Below are 12,779 nucleotides of genomic sequence, written 5' to 3' on the forward strand. Positions count from 1 at the left end.
ACAGCTTGAATGGAAACATGCTATTTGTAGAATGATCAATTTTTTAACTGCTGGATATAAAATAATAATTAAAATTGTTTTAGTGCTTTGAGTATACGTTAACTAAAAAACTCAGAAAACAAAACAGTTCTGAACTGTTATAAAATTAATTCTTCCTTCTATGAGGCCTGAGTACCTGACTACTTCCCAGCTCCCAGCCACACTATTCTCCAAGCAGTGTCATGGATGCCACCTAAACCACTGCAAGTCACCAACACAGCACACAGAATCCATCAGGTGAGAGGGTGATATATTTTATTAGAAGGACACTAATTTTAAAATGACACTGAAAAGATTTTCAAACTGAATTTCCAAGTTCAAGTTCCCATGAAAGCTGAATGGTCAGAGTTGTAGTAAACAATATAGGTGAAACCACATAATAACTCTCACATATAAAAAATAATTCATTATTACTTGGCTTTTTTATTTGAGTGCAGTACAGATACTCCCCTTGAAACAATACCTTCAAAACAGTTAAGAACATAGCTGTCAAAAATATAAAATATGCACATTTAAAAAAATTCTAAACCATTAATATTTAACAACCTAAGACATATTCACAATGTAATTTCTTCATCATTTTACAGTATTTATCTCAAATACTGTAAGAGGACCCAAGTCTGAAAATATATGTACTTTAAGCTACCACAAGAGTGTAAGAGCATAAAAAATAAAGGAAAATATCCATCAACATTTAGCACAATCTCTATATTGTACCCCAAGAGAGAAAACAAGTGTGTGCCACAGGTCACACATCCATCACAAACTGTGATGTGACATCAGAGAGCTGTTGCTGGTGGAACAGCAGCTCTGGTCTTAGCTGGTAAAAACATGCTCAAAGCTTGTGAGTGGGGACACAGCAGTCTGTGAGAATGTGTGTTTAGGCATTTAGCAGTTTAATTTAGTTGGATAAGAAACAATGTAATGTTTTCCTGTTGTTAAACATTGCCATCTGTACCTCTGGCACACAAATTAAAAAAAGAAGGGTGTGACCATTAAAAGTACGTGTCCTGAGATTTCCTTCTTCAGGGGGCAAAGAGGTTAAAATGGAAAAGCTGATCTGTATATAAATCAGGAACACATGTGGTAATGAGAACAAACAGCAGCCAACAGGCAGGCGGGGACAACTTCTCCAGGCAGGCACAAAATGAGACAGACAAAATACCATCTACTGGAAAAGGGAAGGAAGCAACTGATTCTCACTTTAAAATTGGTAAGTTTAACCAATTCTATTAAGTCTTAATGATTACTTGAGGGCTTGTAATTAACTCTGAGTTTTAAAACTTAGTTTCACTGAAAAGCTCTCTGTCCAGTAATGCAGAGCAGCATTGCTTTAGCATTAATATTGGTTTCTATCTGTACAAAATCAAGAGGTGATTTTAATATGTGTAACAGGATCTATGTGTTTTGTAACTAATTGAAATAACAAAACAGTTGAGACATAGACTTCCTCTTAAAGTCAAATGTTTGTGTCTGCAGCCTACCTACTGGAAGTAGATACCAGCAGCCAGTCTCCTACTGAGGCTTGATTTCTTTGGAACTAAATGCAATATTTAACGTACTAAGTTGTTCTTCCCTTAAAGCTAAGAAATATATCACAGTTGTGAATAATAACCCCTTTGATATACCAGCGGCAAGCCCCCAAAATATTAAGTCAATTAAAGTAAGTCTTTATCTTCAATTTAAGACTTGTTCCTTGACAGAGGCAGAAAAGATAAAGAGAACATTATGGATCACAAAGCACTGAATTTTCAAGTGTAAAGTCATACCAAAACCTTGATAAATTATCATTGATGTCGTAGGTGAGCAGCCGGTCAGGAACGTCACCGTGGGTGCCCTGCACTGCTAACACATGTGGCGCCAGGGCAAAGGGGACATCGCTCAGGAGCTCTGACATGAAAGGGCTGCTCTCCAAAGCCTGGCTCCTTTGATTTCCCATCTCTGTGCTTGATACAGGCAACTGTGACCGCTGCCCCGTATTTATCTAAAGAGAACAGAGGAACAGAAATTTACACACTACAAATCAGGCAGCTATGGCTTTTTACTTAGAACCACAAGGACCTACTAACAAAGGGAAACAAAAAAAACCCCAAACAAATAAATAAAAGCAGTTTCAGAGTTCAGTTTAGGTAGATCTACAATAGCAGTTCTTAACACATGTTGATATAATTATTTGGCTCAAGTCCACCAGAATTAAGACTAAAACAAAAATAAGACTCTTTGTAATGATTACTGAGATCACAAACACAGAATATGCTGAGTTGGAAGGGAAATTAGGATCATTGAGTCCAACTCCTGACCCTGCACAGAACACCCCAAGAGTCACAACATGTGCCTGAGAATGTTGTCCAAACACTTCTTGAACTCAGACAGGCTACCCAACATTACTCTGCATTTATGAAACCCATAAGGCTCATGGGACTTTTTGTCATTATGTTCAGTCTTGTTTAGGGGAAATTACTTCATACAATTCCTTTCATAAACTGATGAAGCTCCATCTTTTTTTCCTCCTGTGCCTTTCCAGAAGTTGTCCAAGAAAAGCATGACTTTTGTGATTAAGAACTGTCCTATCCCAGTTATTTCAAAGGATTAATGATGTTGTTTTCCAGTGTGAAATAGAATTGCATGACTGGCTGGTAAATTCTATTATATAAGGAAATATATGCAGTACCAAATATGTTCTTTATAGAAAAACAAAGTTAAAACTTAAAAAAAAAACCAAACACCAACAACCCAAGAACCAAAACCAACAAGGAAATATAAAAACTTGCCATACAGAAGTAGTCAACACAATTTAGAGAATAATGTTGGACACAACAGACTTGCAAGCTTTGATCCTGACCTATGATCTTACTGTTTATCCTGACACTTTGGCCATTTTAAGAACAAGGAAAATACTATTTACTCTGCCTCTAGAAATCAAATGTAATTTTTTTTACTCTTTATAGAAATAAAATTCTATACAAACTGATACCTCTCATTAGGCACCCATAATGATGTTCCTGATAACAGGCTCTGAACAACCTGGTCTAGTGGAAGGTGTCCCTATCAATGACAGGGGAGTTGGGAGTTGGAGATGATCTTTAAGGTTCCTTCCAACCCCAATCACGCAATGACTCTGTGATCTCTAGGAGGGAGATGTTTGTTGTAAGGATTTCTACTTTGTATCAGCACACGTACAGAGATATTCAGTTACGTGTTTGAAAGCGCTTAACAAGTCTTGTCAGAGCCATGAACACAGACAGGAATTTCTGACTTTGATGAAGTCCAGACTTCTTCCTTTCAACCTCCTACATTCAACATGCAGCCAGAAAACTCCAAAGCTTACACAGCTATAGGGAAGGAAGAGCACTGAAAGTTTGAAACACTAATTTGGTATTCACTTGATCCTAAGAGTGAAATGGCTCCAGTCACATGGAGGTTGCCTGCACCCATGATTTTTAGGGGTGTTGTGCTGCTCAATATCTGACCTGTGCTAAAGTTGAATATCCCAGATCATGGCTGTTCCAGAGAACCTGAGGGCACTGCTGTCTGACAGAAGAACAATTTGGGTGGTGGGTGCTTTGTTTTCTTGCTCAGAGCATTTAGCCCAGGGAAAAGATACTCCATCTTCTTCCCAAAGAAAGGACTGGCTTTGCCTTGAACACAACCTGAGCACTAGTCATTCCTTACACAACCCAACATTTCCTCTGGTAGGACAGATAAACCAACACTAAACCTTCCATTAACCTGCCAAGGACGAGTCAAGAGTGAGACAAATGACCTGGCCAGGCTGTGTCACAGCCAGCACTGTCCTGGGCGGCACGGCTCCTCCACAGCCTGCTGGGACACAAGGGCTAGTGAGTGGTGCTGCACTGAAAGGGGCCCTCACTTGGATGCTTTTGTTCATACAATGATTTGGAACCTAAGGCTTAAGATAAATTTCCCAAGATCTGTTACTATCATGTCACAGGATAATAATGGAAAATTTCTGAAGGTTAAGAAGTTTATTAAAAGGAGTGACTACTACAGACAGCTACTAATCTTACTGGTTATGATCCAATGCACAACAACATTCTCCATGCTACTGTAATACTGGTATGCCTGTTACTACAGGATTCCTACAGCTACAGTTTACAGATATGTCTTTATTTTCCCTGTCTTTCCTTTTCTCAGTTCTCCATTTTTAGATGTAGTTAACAGCTCTTCAGAAAGCTACATGCAACAGCAGAGGCAACAGCTCATAGAAAAGATTTCTTTTGGCTTTCCTTACCGATTCTGGTACCTTTAGAGGACAGGGAAAATAGGAAAGCTAGCAGAGAAGCCAGGAAGATAGTTCTATTCCATAGTTCTATTCCAACTTTCCAAGCTGTGAGAAAAAAAAAAACCATGGGCAATCGTACTCAAAGACTGTAAGTTCAGGAAAAACACTAAAACCTCTTGTACTTTTCTCATCAGCACAGTTATCTCCAATCCGCTCTCCCTTTAAGAGCTATTAGCTTCTATGGCTGCTCATTGCTAACATTTTGAGAGAAGTCTTCCTTCTTGCCAGGGCCCAAGGTATGCATTAGAACAGAAGTCATAAACATCTTCTGGTACACACATATTCTCTTGCTAAGAACAGTGCCAAACAGACAGAACATTTATTTATGTTAATATTTATCTGAAAGAATGCCCCACAACACTTCAGGTGAGTCCTTAAATTTGTTGCTGCTGTAAACTTAAAAACTTGTCTTAATTTCTACTCGGCAGGAATTTATTACATTCCCTCTTGAAAGAAAGAACTTCATTTATTGAGGTGCTGGTATTTGCTTGTCTTTCATCATTCCCACATTCTGAAGGGAAGCCAGAAAGCCCCAGCTGAAAAACTGGGTTACATCTAGGAATCAATTAAACTAGATCTTCAAAGACCTTTCTGCCTCTCTCCCCTCCCACATTTCAGGAGAAAATGATCCCTTACTCACTGTCCTATTCCCGTCATTCAGATGATAATCAGAAATCCCTAGAATCTAATGTTTATTTTGATTGGCAAATTATACTTTTATGAGCACCTGTTTATATCTCAATTGTCCCCCAAGCTGGGGAAGACAATTTGCAATGCAAATTAGACCATCACGTGGCAAAACTAACTTCAAAGAGGAGAAAAAAGTCAGAGCAAGAACAAAGCATCTTGGATCTTTTTTCCTCAATAAACCTTACATTTGTTAAAATGGTGCTAAATGGGCAGACCCAGAAATTAAAGCCCTTTCTGTACATAGCAGATACAATATACGGACAGTGATGGAGCAAGGACCAGCTTTGCTAACTCCCAAGTCCCACTCCATAGTTGAAAGCAAGACTGCAGTAAGGAAGGATGAATTATGTTAGAATTATTTTACTGTGAAAGCATCACTTTACCAAACTCAATCTCTGCAGGCTGCCAGTGAGGTTCTTAATAGTCTTAATAGGTTATGATACTATTTGAATAGTCAAAATAGTATCAAAAGAAAGCCCAGAATGGTTGACATAAACATAGTACTGGTAAGAAACAAAGGAAAGTGTCAGGTCAGTTTAACAAATGCCATTATCTTATCTTAATTCCAGTGGTCTTTGGATCTTAGTTTACTCAACCCCTCATGAGAAGGTCTTGGGCCTAATATGACAAGAAACATTCACAACACAAATGAAAAAGGAGTCTAGACTTTCTATTTCAGTTTCACATTTAATCCACTACTGTCTCTCCCATGAAAACAGTTATTTTTAATGATTTTTAAAAGTTTGCATTCACTTTTTCATTTATAAGAAATCACATTTTATATTTCTTCTCTATATGAAGAAAAAAGTTCCTGTCCTGAAGAACTCAGGTAACAAGAAGTAATTTTTCAGTTCTGCCTAGAGCAGTCACTACAAGACAGTCATTGCCCTTTGCTATGCAGAGCTGTTTCTGAGCATTCCTGTAGTGATATTTAGATGTTGGCCTCCTGTGCAAGACCCTATCAAACCAGACATGTTTCTGTGCTTCGAAAACGTGAAGATATCCTTTAAATGGGCTAAGATGTATTTCATTCATATGGTGAATATGAATGAAATACATCTTAGCCCATTTAAACCCATTTGAAACCAACCTCCTTAGCAGACTTTCAGGTAAAGTGATGAAGAACTGGGCACTCTGGTGGAGAACATCAGTCACCCATGGGTGCTGAGGTCACTTCCAGCACAAACACCAGCACAGAATGCTGTGATGCAACCCAGGTCAAGGTTATGAAATGGCTTATGCTTTATGCATGCATTCTTCAAGCACATATAGAACTGCAAGTCCTAGAGAATTTGATATTGCACATTAGTCACACTGGTTTCTACTGAAATGCCTAACTAATGCAGAGTACAGTGCATTCAGAGCATATTATCTGGACATTAGCTAAACTGAGCACTGCCAAATGCTATGACACACAACCCTGTTGTGAGAAATATTAATTGAATGGACTGAGAAGATCATTGATTTATATTTCACCATACACCAAGGAGTCAAAAAATTAGTAAAAATTACATAAGGTATGGCAATAAAATTTAATTTGAATAAGCAAAGTGTCTTCTGTATTCTTGGTTTGCAATCCAAAAGAACAGGGAGAAAAGAAACACTATGTAAATATATATAGTAGCTGGCCACCAGACACTAATTATGCTCTGAAAACAATGTTATTTTGAAACAAACAAAGTATAAAACTACCCTCTAAAGTAAATGATTCCTTTTTTCTCTTTGTTAAAAATGTTTCTCAGCTGTTTTTAAAAACATTTAATTTGCTGCATGTCCTTGTATTAACCATAAAGTTTGCCAAGAGTCTCATAAGGAAGAAAAACCACACATTTTACAATGCACTGAGAAGCTGGATTTACAGTACTCTGAAGGAGAATCAAAGATTAGTGCCAGCATTATTATTATCCAAACCCTCAAACAAGGTTTTCTATCAAAAATGATTATTTTTTAAAAAATTACACATTCTGTAAAAAAGATGGTTTTTTTTCCAGAAACAAACCTACTTTTCTTTTAAAACCAGCCTTGAGAAAGAAACAGTACCTTCAGTCTTCCAGAATATTTAGTAGATATCCAGCAATATAATACTTATGACAGACACTTGCTGTGTGACTGGTGGTAAAGAATTATCTTTATTTCAGGCAACTTCATGGTATTACTGGAAATAGTGAATCATAAGGTATCTAGAATTTATTTAGCACCATGCAGTAGTTACTGATGTATCTAGAAATGAAAATTGTCATATGGGATTGTTCCTCTAATGTGTTTTGGTTGATGTTTTAGGGTATTCACTGGACATCCTTAGAAAATTTGTGGGAACCTCAGAATGAGTATCTCCATTGATGATAACAATTCACTTTTCAAATAAAAATGGTAATGGCAAAGATGAACAGAAGAGAAAAGAAAAAATACTCACAAGGTTTGCATTCAAAAATGTAACCTAGGGGAACATGATCCCAGAATCAATAAGATTGGAAAAGACCTCTGGGACCACTGAGTCCAACCTATCACCAGACACCACCTTGTCAACCAGACCATGGTGCTGAGAGCCACATCCAGGCTTTCCTTAAACACCTCCAGGGATCGTGACTCCATCACCTCTCTGGCCAGTCCATTCCAATTTTAACAATCCCTTCTGTGAAGAAATTCTTTCTGATGTCCAAAATTCCTTCTGATGTCCAAAGCAGGACCAGTAAAACCTTGGTGGTGGTGGGGAAAGTGCACAACATGATAATTTAAAGTACCATAAAACCCCCAACCCAAAACATTAACACAAAACCAGCCCAACACACCAGAAAGTATGTGACCTGCATCCTTACAGGACTGTAAGAAAGGAACAAACCCACCTGGACAAGCACAATACCAATGCCCTGTGGTTTCAGAAAACCACATGTGAATAATGAGAGCTGCTGTTCTTTCAAGGTTCACTCAAAATTGTAATCAGCCCTCCCCTCCAGAGACTCAAGAGAAAAGCTATTCTTAGTTGGGACAGCAAAATTAGATGTAAGAAGTGCTGGAGACCTTGCAGTGGCTTGTTGCTATATCCAAATTTCTTCTGGTTGTTTGCTTGCTTTCTTAGCAGAATTGCAGTGTCTGGGATTTAGCAGCAGCCAAGGACTGGTGCTCTCAGGGGCTGCAGGAGGGCAGACCTACAGGCTGAAAGGTTTGGGCTAACACTGAGTCCTTGGAGAGGCTTTTAAAAGCAAGAATGGTTCTCAGTGGAAATCAGCTTTCCCATTTGCTTTGGGCTTTAGTTTCCAAGCTGCTTATGAAACTTATTTTGTAATAAGCAGCAATTTGTCTTTCTTAAAGAGCTCCTGCTACCTGTAGAAGTTTATCAATACTGCTATTCAGAGTAAAATAGAACCAATTTTAAAAATAAAGAGTTTAAGAGTATTTTAACTAATTTTTTACATACATTTTAGGTATTTTTCTTTCTCCTCTAGAGCATGCTTTTCAGCTGTTTCTTAACTAGAATGGAATCAAGGTCAGGTTAATGTCACTGAAATCTTAAAGAAAAAAATTCTAAAGAAACAATGAAAAGAGGCTCTGACATTCTACAGTTTTTCTTTATTACAGCAAAGCTCCTCATGTAGTATCTTGGCCTGCAAAGAACAGCAGGGAAAGTTTTGCTAAACCACATTTCAGTATCAATACTGATGTACATTTCTGAATCCTTATTGGCATTAAAACAATTGGAAAAATGTAATTACTAGAACAACTCTATAGTGTAAATGCAGAATAAACTTGCTGTAATTAGATGTGATTATTACCCTCTCAAACAGCCATAAAATTGTTAATCTCTGTAGAGGGGGAGAACTGCAAGGTCACCATTTGAACTCTGGATACTCTGAATGCTCCATGGTTAAAGTGTGTTAATGTAAAAAATTGTATATTTTCTGTAAAAAAGATGTTCTTTTTCCAGAAACAGACCTATTTTTCTCAATAATCCTAGCAAATACTAGAGATGCCTGTGAGTTATTTATGAGAACTTACAGAATGTAATTCTACCCTGAAAAGTATTCTAAAGTACTACAAAAGACTTCAAATCTAGCGTCTAAACCAATTACCTCATTTTGCCATCCCAGAAAAAAAAATTACTTTCTTTGTTACCAATTTTGCAAACTAAGTACAAGATGAAGGTTCTGGTTTTACTCAATTCCCTATAACAATACATCAAAAGAAATATTTTGAGGGAGGTTAGTGATAAATTTATATATATTTATAAATATATTGAATTTAATATAACCAAAATTGAATAATGATATTTTAATTTCAAATTCCTACTTTTATTCCTTTATTCCTAACTCCTATTATTTATTTCATTCAGTAATTGTTTGAAGACAGAGAACCAAAACATTTCAAATGTGGGCATCTATAATGGGAAACTATAAAAAATGTTCTAAAGCTTTATTCAAAATTATAAGGCCTAATTTCCCATCATTAAGTGAAGTAATTATGCTCTTATCTTTCCTTCTATCCCAACCAATTTCCCCACTGTTGGGTCTGATAATTGAAGACCTGTATCAACCGTTGTGCCCCCTCAATAGCAGGATTCCTTTCCTTGCTGCCTCCCTGTTCCTCTCTGGAGGCCCCTGAGTTTTAGGGCACCATCTTTACAGTGCAGTCCCCTCTGCAACACAATTATTGTAATAAAAATTATCTTAGAAGAAAGACAGGGGTGTGGGTTCAACAAGGAACAGTTTATCTAGATCCTCTGTTCCTTCAAAGTACTATGCAAGCTATTCATAGCAAAGATCTCAGCATAATAAGCAACATGAACAACATTTAGTATATTGTGCTTCTGCTAATGCCAGGAAATTGTATTAACAGGGCCAGATTTTTTTTTCCTTTTTTCTAAAGCATGTGTGCTGGAAGATTAAAAAGTTAATGAAAATTACTATAGTAAGTGAAATGCAAGCCAGAAGAATTTGAGTAATTGAAAATGCACACAGCCCTAGACATCCACTGCATTCCACAACCACAAATCAGAAGTGAAGGACAAGTCAATATATTGCAAAATGAACAGGCAAGTCTGATAAATGCTGATAATGGATTTGTTTTGTAACTTCAGTATCATCCAGAAGCACAAAGCATTTACATTTATTTTTCTGCTACCTTCATTCATGATGTAATGCAAAACTCAGGTAACTGACTTTAAATATAGCCAGAGAATAGACTAAGACATTAATTTAACATAAAACGTTAATAGCATAATTAAAAAAAATTTAAATTAAAAAACAATATTTAAATAATTTGTTTTAATTTAGCAGCTACATTTCGTCGATGTAGTTAGTGACAACAAGATGTGGTATTTTCTCTACTGCTTCAAGCAAAAAAAATATCCTAAAGACTTTTGGGAGATTGATCTCTTGAACAGCAGAAATGTAGACTAACAGGGTCTCTGTATTCATGTCTCTCTATCTCTTGTTCCCAACCCCTGCTACTGTAGAAGCTCCAAGAGGGTAACCTGCTATGGTAGGAAAAAGATGACAGCTTCTCTGAGATGGTAGATGCCCATGGAGCACAACCTCTGAAATGAGGGCTAACACTGCATTCTCTCATTACTGTACTAAGTATGTGAAAATCCAAGGATTTGAATGCAAAAGAGAGCTGTCTACAAAAAAAAAAAAAAAGTAAGAAAATGTTTAGCAAACATAGTCACACACAAAAATAAAGCCAACACATTTTCCAGCAAATTAGAGAAACTGGGAAAAGTATAGATCAGAAGGTTGTTTTGTTGTTGGTTTGGCGGTTTTTTTAAGGAAAGGAAATCTTTCCTTGAGCAACTGAGGGAGTCAGCAACATCAATGAAATATCTCCCTAGATTGTCAATATCTATGAGAGGAAAAAGACAGAGGTGTAACAATTTCTATCAGAGGAAAGGAAAAGAAAATTATCTTGGATTTGACTTTCAGAAAAGAAGTAGAGGGAACAGAACAGAATTACTAGTCTGAACTCAGGTCAACCTTCCTCCAGCGATACCTGGGAACAACATCCTCAGCTGTGCTTCCAAGAGTTTTTTTAAGTAACTAAACCCCTGGATCTTAAAAGGATTCTTACACAGATGCATGAATAAAAATTGCTGTACTAAATGCTATGTTCTGAGGTTTTTATCATGCTGCTTAAATTCCAAGCACAGGGCAAGACTAGTAATATGTCCTGTTTACAAACTTAAATTATTTTAATACCCAAAAAAAAAAAAAAAAATTAAGCAAGTATCTTCTCATACAACTTTCCACCTGCTTTCTCCATAGAGATTTGAGTCAGTAAGAGAAAGGAAAGATGAGTATTTGACTTTAATTTCCTCCATAAACAGTCTGTTACTGGAACACTTGTCAACACCACCTTCAGTAAACAGGTTACCAGGAGCCAGAGTTTGTAAAAGCTCCAGCCTACAAACAGCAACAAGACTGAGTTGTCTCCAGCACTGACTGAGCAGGCTTTCCAGATTCAGGAATAAAAGTGTCATGACTATAAAAGCAGCAAAAGACAAATTAATTAATTAATTAATTTAAAAGGAACTAATGCTGGTGTACCTCTTTTAAATAAGGTGGCCTCTTTGACTCTCTATGGAAAATAATTGGATCAAAATGAAAAGGAAGAAGGGTACATTTTTTTTTAAGATAGATATGATTTTATCTAGCAGTACTGTTAATCACATTAAAACAGTAGAAACACATTCTTAAAATTAGTAGTACTGTGGAAGTAAAGAAAATAAAACTGTAAACAAATAACTTACATTTTATTTTGTATTTTTCAAAAATGCTTTAGAGCAAAATTTGAATATGTTCTTCCCAATGCACAGTCTCTCACAAGATGGACAGGAGCTGTGAAGTTCCAGTTTGGTTTTTTCCAAGGCAAAAATTACAGCAGAACTACATTGTAGCAAAAGGATCAAACAACACTGATGGAAAGTACAGAAAAACATATTTCTGTCTACCAATATTAGCATTCTGGGCTGAAATGGGACAATTTCCATGTCATGTTTTCTTTCATTAGAATGGACTAACCACTGCCATTTGTGGTGAGTTTTATGTTTGGTTATTCTTTTTCCTCTGAAAGTGGCAGTGCAACTAAGCTAAGGACATTGTTGTTTCCCTTACTTGCTGTTTAGAGTAATTGTTAACGAGCTGCCCTACCCTACAGTCTTTCACCCACCATTTTGTGCTAATGCACCACCTTGTAAATATCACTGTGCCATATTCACACACAGTCTCATCAAGTAATGTATGATCTACACTGCATTTTAGATCAATTTTAATATTGGGAAAGCCCAGAAGGTTTGCTCTGAGAGGCAGGATGACTGATTGATTTGTTGACAGCAGCACAGTGAACCAGCATTACTGGCTTTTAGTCTAACCACATGTATTTGGGCAAGAGATACAGGATAATCAGTAGTTTTATCTGGGATTAGCTAGTCAGAAGATCCCAAAATTAGAGAAAGGCTAAAAAAGGTGATGGGAACATATGGGCACCTAGTTTGGGCATCTCTTGCTACAAATAACCAATCAATGTAACTGAATAAGCAAGCAATTAAACTGAACATACAGTGAGTCTCTGCCCAAACTAAATAGGGAATTATGCAGAGTGCGCTTCTGCATACATGTGCCTTGACCACCACTTGGTGTATATGTCTGAAAATCAGGCCAACTATACTATTTTATGAACTTTTTACATGTGGGTATATACTTTGCTATCTACAGGCACTGAATTATGAAAATATACCATGCCTGTGTGTCATTCTTTC

General features: G+C 36.9%; 1 protein-coding gene across 1 annotated transcript in view; it reads right to left on the minus strand.

Moving 5' to 3' along the window:
- Positions 1 to 277: 277 nt before the first annotated feature.
- UMAD1 (UBAP1-MVB12-associated (UMA) domain containing 1) overlaps positions 278 to 12,779 on the minus strand; it is a 76,188-nt gene continuing 63,686 nt past the window's right edge. Inside the window, exon 4 of the mRNA XM_005418563.3 lies at positions 278 to 2,023. Within this exon, the coding sequence (XP_005418620.1) occupies positions 1,766 to 2,023 (258 nt within the window). The 3' untranslated portion in view covers positions 278 to 1,765. The remainder of the gene's footprint in view (positions 2,024 to 12,779) is intronic.

The sequence above is a fragment of the Geospiza fortis genome, unplaced genomic scaffold (genome assembly GCF_000277835.1).
Source record: "Geospiza fortis unplaced genomic scaffold, GeoFor_1.0 scaffold138, whole genome shotgun sequence".
In the NCBI taxonomy this organism is placed as follows: Eukaryota; Metazoa; Chordata; class Aves; order Passeriformes; family Thraupidae; genus Geospiza; species Geospiza fortis.